We start from the raw sequence: 19,596 nt of genomic DNA, 5'->3' as shown, positions 1-19,596 counted from the left end.
TCCCACCAAGTATTTGATTCTATTCACCTCTATCTCACACCATACTGCCTCAAAACCACTGGCCCTATTTCCCTCTTGCATCTCTACCCTGTATGGACATAACTCTTTCTCTATCATCAATAGCACTCCCCCTCCCTTTTTACCCCTTCTATCCTCACGAAACACATCATACCTTTCCATCTCTATTCCTGTCAGGATGTCGTCCTCATCTAACCATGTCTCACTTATTCCGACAATCTCTGGGTGCACAGATGCAATTAGTGCAACCATTTCATCCACTTTGTTTCTTATACTTCTAGCATTGGTATACAAACACAACAACTCATTTCTGGATCTACAGCTAGTTCCACTGATACCACTCACACGATGTGATCTCTCCATGCTGGACTGGGGCCATTTCCTTTTCTGCTTCTTCATTTTAGAACCCTTTGCAATTCCATCTGTTTCCTCTTGATCCCTGGTCATCCCATTACTTTCCTGCCTACACATGCTCTCACCTCCTCTTGGAGCATCCACGTTTCTCACGCTGTGTACCCCTGTCCACCCTGAGCCTCCCCATTTCCCTGCTCCTCTTGCACACCCATTCTCTCATTTTCTATACTCATACCCCTCACTTCCCCATTCATTTCCACTTCTTCAATCTCTCCTGTCTTACTCTCCTGCTCTTCCACATCACTCCCCTCTCGATCTGATTCATTATCTCTATTCACTTCTCTACTTTCCAGCAGCAGTCTCTCCAAGTGACTCACACCATAACCACTCAAATGCAGTCCATCGCTCCCATACAGCTCACTTCGTCCCTCAAACTCATTCCACACATTAACAAACTGTACTCCCATCTCCTCACACATTTCAGCCAGAATATCATTCATAATCCTTGCTCTCCGCCTCATTTCACTACAATCATACCTAGGCAACACACTGACTACCCTTCCTGTCACACTATTCTCTTTTATCTTTCGAAACAGTCTCCTGACATTCATTTTGACATGCTCTTCGTTCTCTCTCAAATCATTTGTACCAATTAATACAATTAACTCTTTTGCTCGCTCCCACCTCATATTCAATGCCTCAATCACTCTACTCATTTTACTGCCTGGAAAACATACCTTGTGCATTTTATCCTCTAGCACACCTTTAATAATGGAGTCGCCATACAACGCCACTCGCTCATCTTTCGTTAACTCTTTCATGCAATCATGATTTATTTTAATAGTTTTGACCTGAATTCTCTTAATTTCATTCCGCATCCATTTCATTTCTTGCTTCATCCAATCCAATTCACCTTCCAAACCTCGCGACACATTCTCTCTATCATTAAATCTTTCTAACTCTCGACCCCCTCTTCTCACTTTCTCTCTCATTCATCCTTCTTTGTTTCCGTACTTTCGGTCCAACATACGTCCAACTTTCACTATCATTCTTCTCACTTTCACTCTCATTTATCTTTCTTTGTTTCCATACTTTTGGACTAACATGCGTCCAACTTTCGCTATCATTCTTCTCACTTTTATCATTCATCTTTCTTTGGTTCAGTACTTTCGTTCCAACATGCGTCCAACTTTCGCCATCATTCATTCTTTTTTCGCTATCATTTATTCTTTCGATTTTTTATACTTGCGATTTCTGCATCACGCCATTTCTACTTTCATTCGTTCTCTCAATTTCGTTTCTTTCCTCCTCACTTTCGTCCCTTTTAACATCCATTACTGTTGTCAAATCGCTCTTTTTCTTTTTCCCTGATTTTTTAACATTTTTTCGCCTCTCTTTCTCACCATCCTTCTCTTTCAAACGTGCACTCGCGACACAATCTCTACTAGCACTTTCTGTCATCAATTTCATATTCGCATTCATCAGTTCCTCGTTCAGGTCATACTTTGCACACACCCTTCTTCCATCCGCACTAAACATCCACAAATCATTTATGTAATCGAAGGAATACATATAACAGACCTCACACTTAACGAAACGACTGAAATCTAAATTAAAATCACGGAATGACAATGCTGCCGCCATTTTTTTTTTTTTTTTCTCTGCAGGTTACTAGGTCTAATAATAATGATTTCGTAATTTAGTTTAGGCAAGAAAAAAGTCTTCTTATAACTGTATATTTATAGCTATGTAATACCGTATAACAATTTATCATTTGTATGCAGTGTATAATCAATAGGTATATATCAAATAAATAAATTAATGTACATATTGCTTCAAATGCCAAGAGTAAAAGTCCTACACAGCTGAAATAGTTAAAAGCAACAAAATTTAAAACAAAGGTATGTAAGAATTACCTTGATGGACCTGCGTTTCATTCAGGATTTCTCCATGAGTGCAGGTCACAAAGATGCCTCCAATGATCTTGATCTTCTCTCTTTTCCATGTTATGCCCATAGATTTCACTAATGGGTCTTCCCATTTTGTAGGTGGTCTTCCTGGTTTCCTCCTTATTCTTGGTTACCAATTGAGTATTCTATATGTCCATCTGCTATCCCTGAGTCTGGCTATGTGGCCCACCCATTTCATCTTGCTTTTGTATACTGCAGTTACCACATCTTTTATGCCTGATCTCTCTCTTAGTTCCATATTTCTAACATGTTCTGTTTTGCTTATGTTACAAATCCTACATTCTATTGCATGCTGAGTTATCCTGAGAGTGTCTTCTTTTCTTGGTGTGTTCCATGTTTCTGATCCATATGTGAGTGATGGAAGAATGTCACTATTAAATAGTTTTGCCTTTGCAGAGATGTCAAGATTTGGATCAGTAAGTGCATCTTTTATTCTGTTGAATAATAGCCATGCAGCTTTCTTTCTTTTTATTTGTTCTTCAGATAAATCGTTATTCATTTTTATTGTTTGTCTATAGTAATTGTAAGAGTCAATTTGTTCTATAAGGATGTTATTAATACATAGGTGACTGTCATTTGTGTAGATGTTTTTAATCCACTTTGTTTTTTCTAGATTCATTCCTAAGACTATCTCACTACTGTTTTGTGTATATTTTTTCATCCATTTCTTCTGGATCATTTGGGTTGTGAGATATCAGTACTAGATCATCGGCAAACATAAGAATTTGTAGTTTTTCACCATATATGCTTATTCCTCTGTTTAGGTCTATTTTTTCAGAATATATTCTAAAGTGCTGTTAAATAGATTTGGGGAGATCACATTGCCTTGGCAGATCCCTATCTTTATATCTATTATAGGTTCATCAAATAGGGTTATTTGTGTGGTCTGATTTTTGTTAATTTCTTTTATCATGTGAGATGTAAGAATGTGAGAATATGTACACTAATAATGTTACTGATGCTGTAGTTGAATTAATAATAGTTAGCCAGATAAAAGTATTGGAAAACACATATTTAAAAACTGTTTCTTACCCGAGCATCTGTAACTTTGAATTCCCTCAGAATATACTGTGGCATATTATATTCTGTAATAGGGTCTACCACAAAATAGAGGTAGCGCTGAGACCGTTCACTTGGCCAGTACTGATGACACTTTTCCTGATAACATACAACAAATATATTGAAAATTGACAGGTGGCTAATTAAATGGTGAGATGAGAAATCACATTCTGGTGTGATTATCAATATTTTTTAATTAATATATATAACTATACTATACATATGATGTAATAATAGACAGTACATATAATTACAGAATAGTGTTTTTACTTAATATCTTTTGTTGTGAACTTTGTTACCTACTGTATTGAGATTTTAAAATAATTCCAACCTTGACAGCTCTACACTTCAGTACATTGGTATTAGTACTATGAACAAGATAAGCATTATATAATCCAGAAACTTGGCTCTAGAGACCAAACATGGTACTGTTCCAGTTACCTATAAATAAAATTGTGGTCTCATAGCTGATCTCATGCAGAGGTAGCAGGATTTTTTCTCCCATAAACTTGGGTTTTTCATCCCATATACAGACAAATTGGCCTTGAGAATACACACAATTTACACACAAAAAATACTAGTGGTGGCAGGGGATAGTAGATGACATTGGTATAGATGGAGAGTTGTAGAAGTAGGTATCCTCTCTCGATGAGTCTTTGGACTCCTTGGAGGTGTCACGTAATAATAATAATAATATATGCTGGGTGATGAGAGATGAAATTCATCTACCTCCTATAGACAGCATTCACAACACCCACAGTCTGTTGGATGCAGAGTGTACAGTAGCGAACAAATTAATCCGAACACTCGCATTTAAAAGAAAAATATTCATTTCACAAGAAAATAGGTAAGATTGTAGTTTTTTTACTTATTTTCTTGTGAAATGAATATTTTTCTTTTAAATGCGAGTGTTCGGATTAATTTGTTCGCTACTGTACACTCTGCATCCAACAGACTTAGGAACAGTGGAGCACATTAATTTATATGTGCTCCACTGTTCCTAATAAGTTCATGAATTCTACAACATAGAACATATTTTTCTTATTTCTGCACCTCAAAATCATATCCATTATAATAGATTGTATTAAGTTATACCTTGTATCACAATTTAATTTTACAAGTCGCTTTTTCAATATCGCCCAAAATTTTCTATTGAGTTAATGTCAGGAGAGTTACCTGACCACTGAAGCAACTGGATGCTGTGATTTTCATTTTTTGAAGTGTGGTAAAGAGCGAGATCCTTTTAGAAGATGAATTCTTTGTCTTTCTGGATCTGTGGGATCACTCTTTTCTCCAATATTTTTATGTATTGGTCACTTTACATCATACTGTCAACAAGCACAAGTGACCCTGGACTGCTATGTGTAAAACAATCCCAGAACATCTTTTTGGCTGGGTGTTTAGGAGCTTGCTGAAGGTGGGTGGGAGAAGTTTCTCAGCTTGCTCTCCTTGGACAAAGAAATGGCTCTCATCTGAGAATATGACTTTCTTCCACTTCTCAGCAGTCTGATCTTTGTACACTGTTGTCTGCATAGCCTTCATCAACAATTGTTTCTTTTTTTGGTATGTGAGCAGTCCTGCCTGCTTCCAACAATGTTCTACAGACTGTCATGTCAGAAACATTAATTCCACTAGCTGCCAAGTCTCTATTTAAGTCTACAGCATGCAATCTTGGATTCATTTCGCTTTTCCCAACTAGTAAACGACCTGGAGTAAGTGTAGTTTTCTTTTTTTGGCCACATTTTCTTTTTCTGTCAGGAAAAAGGTACCTGTCTCCCTAAATCTCTTTAAAATCGCATGAACAGTACCCAAACCAACACCACACTGATTGGCAATTTTTCTTTGAGTCATGGATGTGTGCTGAGAAAGAGTACATATTTTTGAAGTCTTTCTTGGAGATGTCTCCATTTTATAGCTACACAAAATGAATAAAACACTACAAATGTCAACTTGTTTACACTATTAATAAATCACAAAGATATTAGTCATGGAAAAATCTATCTTGAATGAAAATATTCCCCCCCCCTTTCCTATGATTACTTTCTGTACATTTGTTCATTTCAACATTAATTTATGAGAGACAAACTGGAAAATGAACTACAGTAGTTGGAAGATGCATTCTTTGTAGGCATCACAGATTATGGCTACTCACACACACACTGCAAATATATGCATATACTGTATATATACATGTTGGAGATAAAGGTAAGTTATTTGAGATTCAGATATCTTCTATACATATATTTCAAGTTTACTTTAGGACTAATTTGCTAAAGTAAAATGTGCAGTTTGTAAGATAATGAAAACTGGTCAGTTCAGTAACCCAACACAGATTATGCTACGTTTTAAACATTACACTGCAAAATTCAAACTTTATCAGTTTTAGTTGTCTGTTTTCTGTACTTTTGATCATTATACTATTAGCTGGATATGGATTTGAGATTATATCTTTGCTCATTGCAGTATTAATGGGATTTGGGTTTAAGGCTATATTATAGTACTTTCATAACAATTTTTTTTTTTTAATATTGAAATATAGGTAGGGCAGTAAAATGGTGCTAAAAACACATAAGAATGGAGCAACAATAAAACGGAATGTTAACAGGTATAGTGAAGTTGAGAACAAGAAGGCTTATCCTCACTAATGAGAAATATCTGAATATTGAAGATGAATTAATTTCTGAAATCTCAAGATCAAAACATATTATTAGGCAGATGACACAAGAATTACAAAAAAAAAAAAAAAAAGTCAAGAGGTGTTTTTAGAATTAAACAACAAAACGAGAGACAACAATACATTGAAGCAGGTAAGATATTAAGTAATGACAATCAGGTAAGTAAAGTTAAATATAAAAGAAGGATGTTATTTGATATGGCAAAAACTAAAAATATAACAAATACAATTGACAAACAGGAGAGAAAAGTAAAAGAGATCCTAGTTCTTGCAGGTGCAAACAATTAAACTAATGATACATGATGTTATGGGAAAGGATATGAAAGGATTGCTGGAAGGAGTGAGAGTGAAGAGTGAGGAAGTGAAAATTGTTTGTTACCAAGATATTATTGCAGTGAATTAAGAGGAAGGACTATGATTCCAAACAATTCTATGCATAGGCTGTGTCGAGATTTTGAAGGAGCGGAGTAAGTTTGAGGAAAGAGCTGTTTTACATAAGAGGGATGGCCTGCAGAAGAATTTGTTTGGTATTGAGAGGTGGTTGGAAAGAGGAATAAGTATGTGGATGTTTCATTAAGAAAAGTTTATGCTGAACTACAAATGTCACATTTATTAAACTACCCATACTGGACAATCCAGATCATTCATCAAGAATTCCACACATTTTCTTGAAAAAATCAAGGATATTCAAATACAAGAGTCGGATTTATTAGTCAGCTTTGACATTGTTTCCCTCTTTACCAACAATCCATTATCTGACACTGTTAATTTACTATATGATGATTACCCTCCTGATATTGCAAAGATTTTTGAATTTGTTATAGAATTAGGATATTTCAGCTGGAAAAACAAGATCTATAGACAAGTTGAAGGCACTGCCATGGGTAGTCCTCTGTCTCCACCTTTGGCAAACTATTTTTTGAAATCTGGACGACACCTTGTTCTCATCTATACATCCCCAACCCTCTCACCAGTTTCATATTGATGATGTCTTTGCTGTTTGGTCTCATTCTGAAAATGAGCTTATCACTTTCCTACAACAGATCAATAAGCCTTTACCCACACATTCAATTCACCATGGAAAAAGAAAAGGCTGGTAGTTTACCATTCTTGGACATCCTTCTTAGGTGTACAGCCTCCAGTAATTTATCCAGTGTTTATTGAAACCTACCTTTACTGGCAGATACATTCATCAAAAGTCTGCTCATCACACCTCTCAAAAAAACTCGTGTTATCAAGTCTTTAATTAATGGAGCACATAATGTGTGCTCCTTTCTCTCAAGCTTACAACAAGAACTTCTCCCTATCAAAACGTTAATGGAATTTAATGGTTACAACCCTAATCAAATCCAGCATATAATTGACTCCTATGTTTCAACACCTCAGGATTCTTCGACAGACTGCAGGGTTCCTTCCAATCCCTTATGTTTTTGGCATCTCTGAACTGATTGGTAAAATTTTGAATATGTATTATCTCATTCCCACATATTTTCCTATCAACAAAATTTCTCATCTGTTGCCATCTACAAAAGACAAACTGTCACCTCTATCAATAGCTGGTGTTTACCAGATACCTTGTGAATGTAATCTAACATACTTTGGGCAGATAGGCTGTTCTGTGGAAAGAAGAATTAATGAACATCAATATTATATTGAATATATGAAAGCAAAAGTCTGATCTGGCACAACATAGTATTAACACTAAACACAATATCCAGTGGGATGAAGCTCGTCTTCTCCACAGAAGCAGGTTTAAATATGAATGCCTTTTCAAAAAAAAAGTTGCGCAGTCCTTTTACATTGGCCAAATCTGAATCAGAACGATTGTCTCTCTCTCTCTCTCTCTCTCCCAAAAGTTTGGGAGAATCTTATCTTATGTAACCATCAAAAATAGTTTTTAATTGGTAAACCACCAATTGCTGCATGTACCCTGGATTTACTCTGGATTTAGAGTAAGAACATCTTTCTCTAAATCCAGAGTAATTTAATAATAAGGTGGCACACCTTTTGGCAACTCCTATAGGTAAAGATGACCCCTCCATTGCTTCTGTCTTCGTATTTCCACTTCTGGGCCTGGCTCCCACTGACGAGACCTCAATAAAGATCGAAACTGGTCTGGGTAGTGGCCCTTTCCTTAATGCATAACATTATACATATCCACAAGGAGATGTGTTTTGCATTATGGGAGATACTGAGATAGGAATGATGTTAGATTGGTCCACCTTTGCTCCAAGTTGCCTGGTGTTGTACTACCTTACCTGAAGATATTTTAAGGTGCAAACTTTGTTTGCTCACACTTGGATAAAGGATTAAACTAAATTTATTATAGTCTAACCAAGTGAAAAATAAACTTTCATTATGAAATACTAAGAAAAACAGTGAAGCTGAGAACAAGAAAGCTTGCCCTGATAAAGATAAACTTGAAGATCTCGAAAATGATTTAACCTCCAACACTGCAAAATTAAAACAGATTATTAGACAGATCATGTGGGAATTGCAGAAAGTTGGCAGTGTTTAAAGGAACATAGGGAGGAGAAGTAAATTAAGTATCAAAATGAGAAACAACAAAGCATGGAATTAGGTAAGTCATTGCATAATGAAAATCATGTAAGCAAAGTGTCAGTTGTAAAAAGAAGTATTTATTGTTTATGTATTTATAATATTTGGTATTTCAAAATGTATTATTGTTGAGATATTAAAAACATGCAAATTGATGACAGGGTTATGACTTCAAGTTTCTCACAATGAAAATTAAAAATATAAGCACAAGCAGTTGAAAAACAGAAAAGCAAAGCAATTAACTAGCAACAAGTTTAGTATGAGAGAGGATGAGGATATGAAAGAATTGGGACGATGTGAGAGTTAAGAGTGATAAAGTGAAAATTGTAAGTATATTACCTAGATATGATAGAAATGAATTAAGAAGAAGGGCTATGATTGCAAAGATTGATGTATAGGCTGTAGAAGGAATGGATGCAAGATTTTGGATGTGTGGAGTGAAGAACCGATTTGTATAAGAGGGACAGGACAGCTTATGGTTGAATGCATTTGATATCAGGAGTCTTTAGAAATTATTACCTATTTCTACATAATGATTTCTATCAATCATCACCCCCCAGATCCCTTGTCTCTTCCACTTCCTCCAAACAGAGTATACAGCCTACCATCGATGTATCCCAAACTGCAATCTATGACAATGTCATTGATATAAAGGCTACACAATACACGTTCCAGTACTGAGCCCTGAGGGACCTCACTTGTAACCGTCTGCTTCTTTGATACCACTTCCTCATACACAACTCTCTGATATCTATCAGACCTAGCCAATCCCAAATCCAGTTCACTAACCTAACATCTAAACCAATGTGTTGCAACTTAAATATCAGCTTATCATGTGGTACCCTGTCAAATTGCAGAATGTGCCTTTTCCTCAACAACTGCTTGTCACTTTATTATAAAAGGCAATCATATTACTAAAACAAGAGTGCTCTTAACAAATCCATGCTGACTCTCACAGATAACATTATCCTCATCTACTCAACACTGTAAATGATCCTTTACTAATGTCTCCAAAATCTTAACTACTACTGATGAAATACAAAATGGTTTATAGTTTGATACGTCCAGTCTTCTACTACCCTTATGCTATGGCACTCTCTTACCCTCCTTCGGCACCTTTCCCATGACAAACTTTCATTGAAAATCCAGGTCAACAGAGCTGTCAGTTTTTTAGGACATTCTCTCACGAAACATGGCAAAATCCCATCAGGACCTATTGCTTTATTGACATCCAGATTATTCAATATTTCAAACACACTCTCTTCTTGCACTTCTAAACCTTGAACCTGCCCTATCCTTCTAGTATTAAACCTACTTCTCCAGGAGGAAATACCCCAATGAAGTGTTCAATGAACAATTCCGCTATGCCCTTTGCATCAGTCACTCTGTTCCCTTTCTTATCCAACCATGTCATTCTTCCACAATCATTCCTCCTCCTAATGTCTGTATGACAAAAGAATTCCTTAGGATTTTTTTTTTTTGATCTCCAGGGTCAATCTCTTTTTTATATTCCAGTTTTGTCTTCCTTACCATACTAGTCACTCTCCTAGTCTGAGTCTTATATTCTTCATGCATTTTCTCCCCTATCCTTTTTACCTGCAGTTCCCATTGGATATTGTTTGTCATCCATTTTACACCAAATTGTGTACTAATCTTTAATCATGGTATACAACTTGCTTCTGCTGCAAATAAACATTCCTTAACAAGTTCCCAAGCACTGATGATATTTTGTTCTTCCAATTCCTTCATCTATGGAAATGCCCCAAGCTGATATCTAAGACTATTATAACCACCTGCTTTGTAATTCCACATAAATTCCTTTCTCTTTAATATTCTGATGCTGTGACCAAATCCAAACTCTTGGGCCTTGTATTTCTTCTACTACACGTTGCCTAAAGTATTTGTCTATCAAGAATTCCAGAAATTCCATTCCCTTACTACTACATGCAGTTTCCTCTTCCTAATTTATATTGCTATAGTTAAGAGCTCTCATAACAATTGCACCTATTGCCCTTGCCAATCTCAACTGCTTAAACATCTCCTATTCTTCATCCTCTCTGCTCCCTAGCTTATAGCAACACCCCACTAAATATTCTGTCCTGCCAACCTCTACCTCACAACATGTGTTTTCAAAACCATTAGTGCCATTGCCCTCCAAATCCTCCACTGTGAGAGGACATAACTCAGCACTCATCATAAGCAGTTATTCCACTACTGCATTTGCCCTTCCTATCCCGTCTAAAAATGCTATACCCTGCTACTTCAGGAATAGAAGTAGCAGGGTATAGCATTTTTAGTACTTTTTCCTGTCAGATCATCAACTGTGTCTCAGAGATTCCAGTAATCTTTGGACAGGCTGATGCTACCAGCTCCACCAATTCATGTTCTTTATTTTGAACACTCCTGACATTAGTATAAAAAATCAAGGCATTGTCACTGTTTCTATACCTATCATTATCCCCCTCCAGACTCCACTGGATTCAATGTTACACGATATTTTCCAAAAGAGACTACCCCTGCTATCACCCACCCTGATAATTCTAGTTTCCCTGCATTGATACACTGACTTTTTCAGAGAACAATATTTCTTCAGATTCCTACAGTCCTTCCTCATTCAAATGCAACTGTTCATATATGGTTTTTTTCTGTACTGAAATGTATTCATAATCCAAGTCTCACTTTCAACACATTCTAGATATTATACTGTTCATTATTGATGCTTCTTTTCCACAGCTCTGCATTATTATACATGGGCAACCCACTCACTATCTTCATTCTCCCAGTCTACTTCCATACAACCTCAATCATAAACGTCAGATCTCTTGCCCCCGATTCACACTGCCTCTCAAGTTATTCATACCCACCATCACAATCATCTTATTCACCCTTTCACCTCACTTCATTGCCATAGTCACACTGTCTATCGTTCCTCCAAGCAAACACTCCTCTGGCATTCTATCTTATACAGCATGGATCATCGAGTCTGCAAACATCATACCTCTGACCACTCGATTTCTTCCTGGCTCACCAGTGTCTCTCACTCTTCTATCGCTTTCTTTCTTTGTTCCCCCACTTACCTGCTGTCCTGTTATCTCTCCATCCTTGGTTCCTGTGCCATCTTACCTTTTTCTCATTCCCTCTCTTTCACTGGTTCTCCTATTCTCTCCCCTTCATTCCCATAACTCACTCCTACTCTGATTCACTTTGTGTTTGTTGTTTACAGCTGCCTAATATCCTCTTTCATGCTTTTCAACTCGTTCCTGATACATTCCACTTTTCTTTCAGTGCATCAATCTCTTTCTCTGCAAGTTATCCACTCTTGCTCGATATTCATCCTCCCAATCAACACCATCTTTGAAAACTTCACAATGTTTCAAACTTACTACACTCCCTACTTTTATATTTTCATCCACATTCCACTTGTTTTCCTCACCCTTGGTCATGCTACTCATCTCTCTCAATCTAACAACTCTGATGTAATGCTGACAAGGTCAATTATGCTAATTTCTAAATCACAAAGTTCTTCCCATTTCTACATTTTCTGCAGACATGCACTCCCTGATCTCTCACCTGCCACATTTCTCACTGCCGGGATGCACATATGCTGCAAGCACCTTGTCTTGTCAGATGTCATCTCCTTCCAGGAGGTTGACTACCATTAGCTTCTGCCATGTATGGTTTTGTGCTTCTCTACATTCTTCATAGGACAAAAAAGTCCAGTCCTTAATATTTCCCATCCAATCTGTTCTCTTCTTTTTTCCTTCTAAAAGTGTTTTTTGTAGGGATTCATGTTTTAGTATGTGACCAAGGTAGGTGGTTTTCCTTTTCTTAATGGTTTTCAACAGAGTCCTATCTTCTCCAATCATCTGTAATATTTCTAAATTAGTTTTTTTGGCAGTCATTGTGACTCTAAGAATTCTTCTGAGGATCCATATCTCAAAGGTTTTTAGTTTATTTTCACAATATTTTGATATTGTCCAGGTTTCTGCTCCATATAGCAGTGTTAACCATACATAGCATTTGTTTTTTATGCTAATGTTGATCTAGCAATTTCTATTCTTCTTAATATTTTCTTATCACACTTTCCATTCTCTGTAATTAGTTGACCCAAATATATATAACTCTCTACTTGATCTAAAGTATTTCCTCTGATCTTAATATTTATATCGGGTATTTTCCCTTTTTCTCTTGTTACCAGCATGGTTTTGGTTTTTGGCTTGTTCTCTGGCTTGTGCTTTTTGCCCAAAAGTTCAATTTCTTTGAATTTATTGTTGAGCCACAGTTCTTTTGCAATCCTACATTCTCTCCTTGTTTAAGTTCTTGTATTCAGGACGATTTTTGTGTTTCTTTCTTTCCTCCATCATTTTCAGCATCTTGTCATTCATCCAGGGTTTACTCATCTTCTTCTTCTTCTCAAATTTGGGAATTGTTTGTTTTACTGCCTTTTTTATGCCCTCTTTAAATTTCTGCCATCTATCCTCAATCTCATCTTTAGGATAAGGATACTTGGTGGAATCAGGAATGTTAACAGCAGTGGATTGTGCCAGTTCCTTTAAAAATTTATCTTGTATTTCTTGATTTCAAGAGCCAAGATCATATTTTTCTATGTTTATAGGTTTAATTTTATTGCTGCTTTAGTGACCACAGGGTTGTGGTCTGATCCAATATCAGCCCCCAGGTATGTTTTGGCTTGTAAGATGTTATTCCAGAATCTTTTTTAATCATCATATAGTCAATCTGGTTCCTACAGCTGTCTCTGGGACTTTTCCATGTGTAAAGTCTAGGAGGTTGGCTAAATAAAGTATTTATTATTACCAGATTGTTTTCTTCACAGAACTGTATTAATCTTTCTTCTCTTGGATTTCTATATCCCGGGCCCTGGTTTCCCATGCAGGAAGAGATCTTTTCTGAGCCTACTTTAGCATTTAGATCTCCCATAATGATAATTATGTCATCTGATTTAGTGTTGTTAAGTGCATTTTGAATACCTTCATAGAAACGTTCTACATCTTCATCTGGGTAATCAGAAGTAGGTGCATATATTTGGACAATAAAAATATTAAAAGGTTGAGCTGCAATTTTTAATGCAATTATCCTGTCACTTATGGACCAAAATCCAAGTAAGGATTGTGCAATCTTATTTTTTAGTATAAATGCTACTCCATTCTTATGACTGTCTCCACATGAGTATATAATTGAATGGCTCTTTCTGTTTATTATTCCACTATTAGTCCATTTGACTTCACTGATACCAGTAATGTCAATTTTCATTGCTTCAAGTTCTTGTATAAGGTTATCTAACTTCCAAGCTTCATATAAGGACCTTACATTCCAAGTTGCAAGCCTTAAGGGAAGAATCTTGGTTTTCAGACCTGAAGGATCAGGAGATACCCTCCCTGGAGGGTTTAAGGTATCTTTGTCATATGTTATTTTCATAGTATCTGTCTTACATTCCACAGTCTCTTTCTCTTCTTCTCTGTAATGTTTCCAAGAGACAAAAGTTGCAGAGGGTCCAACCTTGTCTCTGCAAGCACCAAATACCACAAAATCTCATAGTATGCTGTACAAAATGTAGTCCTTAAATGGGGGAAGACTTGGTGATAAACCATGAGCAAACTGAGTTGTGGCTGCTGCCATTATTTAAACACTGCACAGAATACTACACACTATATTGAAATATTACATTTAAGTAAAAATTCCCCAACTGCAAACTACCAACAGACTACACATTCTATCTATCTTAGTTTCTCTATAATTTAAAGTAAAAACTCTAATAAATAATAAAAAATTTATCTTTTTTGCTGCTACCTCATAACACATCTGACTATAACCTCAACCTCTGGCAAACTCTCAGTTTTATTCCTTTTTAAAATTGAGAGTTTGCCAGAGAGCAAGGTTATAATCAGAAGTAAAGTGAGACCTTTAAATATGGTTCTGAATAAATTTTTGATGATCATTCTATACATATGCCTCTCAGTAAATTATATCCATGACATGACTTAAAAGGCATGTATGAAACAAAGAATTGATTAAATTAAATTATACTTAACAAACAGTTATATTTTTGGTTTGTTCTTAAGCATGAACAGACAAAAGTTTGCACATGTATGTATAAGTATCTTCACAACTTTTATATAAGCCACTTGTATATAGGCATTCTAATGTTGTATAGTCTCTAAGGTGCACAAAGTAAACATTCTGTTCTATAGATAGTCAGATCAAATTATTGATCCTTTTGGTTTATCACCAAATCTGATGGTATCATTTGGACTGATTTTTTGGTAATTACACCAGCATGACAGAGTTACTAACTTACAAAAATTCTAAGGATTTTGAACAATATACTCCTATTATTTGTTTTAATAATTAAAAAAAAAAAGGAATTGGAATTTTAATGTTTGATTTTGTGATCAATGCAGAATTCTGCCAGAAACAGTTTTACAAACAAATTGAAGGAACAGCGACTAGTCCTCCTGTCCTGCCAACTACTATACTCAACAATTTGAGAAGAATACATTAATTGCCTTTTCTCCTTATTCTATCATATTGTTCCACCAATGTTATTTTTGGAGTTAGAAACTTCACCATTCCTTCTTTCTTCTCCTTCAGTTTACCTTTCAGATAGAGACTAATAATTATCTTCTCTTCATATTTCTCATTCCAAAACAATCTGATGGTAGCATTTAGTTTTTGATCTATAGAAACAAAACAAGTGAAGGAAGATTATACTGTGCTATGTCTTATCATAATCTCATAATCCTTATCAAAATTAGTTTCTCAAAATGCTGGTCTACTGGGCTCTCACCTTCTGCTCCAACGATGCCCTTTTTGAACATGAACTTCAAATCATTGAAGCCAGTTTTCTCTCTGACAGTTATAATTCTCAACTCCAATAATTAACTACACTCTGACTGATAAAATATCTGTAGAATATCTATTACATGCATTGAAGATTTACAGAAACACCAGCCAAGCTCCTACTTTCTGAAAATGTAGAGCTTTATAACTGATTTACAAGACGGCTTTCTTTCCATGTATATATTAATTTGATCCACTTTCAGATGAGGAGTTTATTAAGTGTTTTTCTATGATATATGGTCTATCATATTATGGTCAAACAGGGAGTTCTGCAATAGTGTGCTTAGAGAAATAATGAGATTATGTAAGATACCAAGAGTTACACAAATCTGGATTTGACTGGCACAATTTCTTTCAGTCATAAGGTTTACTGAAACAAAACTGCAGTCCATAAAAGCCATTTATCTATCAGAAAGACTGTGTATAAAGAAAGTTTCACAAACTGAACCTAAATTGAAATGACTGTCTGAAATTTTCCAGTTCTGGGAGGTTGTCTTGTTAAACACCCTTGTACAGTTTTAATTTTATTTTTAATGCATAATTATTTTGTACTTATCCACTGGATTCTAATGGTAGAACTGATTGAGCTCTCCTTTTACACTGAAACACGTGCACACACATGCAAGCATGCATGTAACATGACTTTTACAAAGTTTTAACACTTGTATGACTGATATTTTACTTGTAACTATATTATATCTAGAATTATCAAGAAACTTTGCTTTTGAAAATGTGTCATGAAGGCTGGAGCATGAATGTGTTTAAGGTTAAATGCAACAGATATTTGCCTGCTGAGTGACACCTGCCATGATGAATCTGTTGATTTCAAGGAGGTTGTTGTAATAAAAATAATAATAGCATACAATTTTGAACTATTTTTTTGTCAACATATTAAGGTTCATTATGAAATAAAAATATCACATTAACTTACTGGGATTGGCTCTTATAACATTATATGCTTATTGATGTTGAAAGTTTGTTATAATTTTGGTTATAAGAATATAATTTCTTGACATCTTTAATTTATTATATACTATATTAACTTTTAATAAAAGTTGGTTCCTAAATCATTATGCCAATCAATCTACTTTAAGGTATATTAAAATCACATTTTAAAAATGTTACTCAGCTAAAATTATAAAATTTTCCTGGCCTCCATGGAGTCACAAAACTTATCATAGGAGGACAACACAAAGTCTATCATACCACTCCTTAAACTCATTCACTATCTGCACCTTCACCACCCTCTCAGGCAATGCATTCCATGCTTCTACCATTCTCCATGCAAAAAACTTACTTCTTACCCTTTTACTCATCACTCCGCTTTGCAACTTCCAGGTAAGGCCCCTTGTCCTTGCTCCTCTCCTTCATTTTCTACCATATAAAAAATCTCCTCAGTGTTAGCATGATAATAACCCTTCAGTAGCTTAAATGTCTCGAATATATCCTCAGTTTGTCTTCTATTCACTAAACTCTGCAGTCCCTCAGTCTATCCTTATAATCGACATTGTACAGTCCTGATATCATTTTTGTTATCTGCCTCTGCACCATCTCCAAGGTTAGTTCATCCCCTTCAAATCCTGGTGACCAGATCTGAGCACAGAATTCCAGATGTGGTCTAATCAAAGATTTATACAGTGGGACTACCATACTTTTATCATTTGTGGTCAATTGTCCTCCTCAACACAACAATTCTCTGAGATGTCTTCACAGCCTTTGCAATATGTTCCCGGAACTTCAAATCTCTACCCACAATCACCCCCTTGCTTCCTCCAGTATGTAACTTGTCATGTGGTACCCTGTCAAATGTCTCTGAAAACTCAAATAAAAAATGATAGTGTATACCTTACCCTCATCCACTGCTCTTCTTACTCTATTGTAAAAGGTTACCAAATTATTAAAACAAGCATGCCCTTTAACAAATTCATGATGGACTGCATAAATAATATTGCCCTCATCTACCCAATTCTGGATATGAGCTGTTAGAAATTTCTCCAAAATCTTAATAACAACAGAAGAAATACAAACAGACCTATAGTCTGATACCTCCATTCTACTGCCACCCTTATGCAAGTACTATCTTACCCTTCTTCCACTCTCCAGGAACCTGTCCCATTGCAAAACTTTCATTAAACAGCCAAATTAATGGCACAGTCAGTTCATGGAACATTCCCATAAAGCATGTGGTGAAATTCCACCTAGGCTCCCTGCCTTATTAACATTTAGCATTCTCAATACTCAGAATACTTCCTTCACTTCTCAAACTTCATCACTCATTACCTTTTTAGGAGTATAGCCTGCTCCTTACAATACTAGTCCAATTCTGGACCACCATACTAATGAACTGAATTCCAAATTTTGTTGGGGAAAATTGGTCAACCATTGCCAAGAACAGAGAAAGGTGGAAAGAACTGGAGGAGGCCTTCGTCCAGCAGTGGACGGAAAATGGCTGAAAAGAAGACACTACTAGTCACTTTCCTAGCCTGAGCCCTATATTCCTATGCAACTGTTTTCCCACCTCTCTCTTTATATTCCATAATCTATTTCTTATGCAATTACCCTTTTATTTTTGTTGTCATCCATTTGATCCCAAATTGCTTTATGGAAATGCTTGAAGTATGCAATCTGCCATTGCATACTTCTTCACTAATGATCCCTCTTCCTTCAGATTCTTTCATCAATTACACTGCTGGTTTCTAAGTCTATGGTGGAACTGTATGACATTTAAAAATAAAATTAAGTTTTATTCATATTTTTAAAGTCACTCTTTCAAATTACTTTTTCTAAGAATGAAATTGTATTTAGAAAATGAAGAATAACCAGGTACAAATAGCACAAAAGAGAGCAATGATTCACAAAGCAATTATGATAAACTTGACTCTTCACTAATGATCCCTCTTCCTTCAGATTCTTTCATCAATTACACTGCTGGTTTCTAAGTCTATGATGGAACTGTATGACATTTAAAAATAAAATTAAGTTTTATTCATATTTTTAAAGTCACTCTTTCAAATTACTTTTTCTAAGAATGAAATTGTATTTAGAAAATGAAGAATAACCAGGTACAAATAGCACAAAAGAGAGCAATGATTCACAAAGCAATTATGATAAACTTGACTCTGCAAAGTTATTAGTGTGCACATTTGTATTTTGATTAACAGGAATAAGTGGATACACTGAGTAGGTATGTATGTTTGTATGCATATGTTACTGCAAAAGCATTTGCCATTTTGTAGATAATCTATGTGGTCTTCTATAGTACTCCATTTCAGGTAAAGTGCAAAATAGTTCACTTTCTTTATTCCTTAATCAGTTATGTTATGGAATAACCTTCTGTATTAACCAGTGATTCTATAAAAATGAATAGTTAATAAGAAAAAATACGAAAAAAAAAGTAGATAAGGGGGAGAGGCTGCCTTTTCCATGAAAAAAATCATTGATAAGATCATATTTATGCAATCATAAATCATTTGATACCTTTTCCCACTTCAAGTACTGATCTGTATTGCCTTGAATATTTTCTATTACTGTTCCATCACTTCTTGTTTCATTCAATAGTCTTTCAAAGTAATTTCATTATATGGCAAGTAAGAGGAAGAATGACTATGGAAGAATAACCTTCATAAGTGCTGATAATGAAGAGGTGACAGAAGCAGATAAAATAGTACAGTTACTGAATCACTCTAGAAGGATATAATCATTCAAGTGAGGTTACTGCTGTGACATATGTGACAGAGACTGATGTGGAACAGAGGTGGATGAATTGGAGATTCTTAGGATATTGTAGAAAATCAATGTAATATGGCTATGGGATATCAGGTCGGGTTTTATGAGAATATGCAAGGGAAATAGCAATTCTCTGACTAAGCCCTTTAATTTTAGTCTCAGCTCTGGTAGAGTTTCAAAGGAGTGGAAAGCAGGCAAAATAATTATTTTGCATAAGGGAGGTTCTAAGACTCTAGTAGCAAATTATAGATCAATCAGTATCTCAGGCATGGTGGTAAAAGTACTGGAAAAATTGGGCAAAAAGAGCATTGAAGAATGGGCGGATAAGAATATAGTACTCTATGAGGGAAAACATGGCTTTGTGAAGGGTCAGTCCTA

General features: G+C 35.6%; 1 protein-coding gene across 4 annotated transcripts in view; it reads right to left on the bottom strand.

Annotated features, from left to right (window-relative positions):
• LOC150092284 (tyrosine-protein phosphatase Lar-like) overlaps positions 1-19,596 on the bottom strand; it is a 1,042,795-nt gene that overhangs the window by 45,021 nt on the left and 978,178 nt on the right. For all 4 annotated transcript variants that reach the window (XM_090415047.1, XM_090415048.1, XM_090415049.1 and 1 more), the window contains exon 33: positions 3,375-3,500. In XM_090415047.1, the coding sequence (XP_090271173.1) occupies positions 3,375-3,500 (126 nt within the window). The remainder of the gene's footprint in view (positions 1-3,374; positions 3,501-19,596) is intronic.

Source organism: Typopeltis vanoorti, chromosome 26, assembly GCF_054136105.1.
Source record: "Typopeltis vanoorti isolate ZY-2024b chromosome 26, IOZ_Tvanoo_1.0, whole genome shotgun sequence".
In the NCBI taxonomy this organism is placed as follows: Eukaryota; Metazoa; Arthropoda; class Arachnida; order Uropygi; family Thelyphonidae; genus Typopeltis; species Typopeltis vanoorti.
This window is presented reverse-complemented; position numbering and strand designations above follow the sequence as displayed.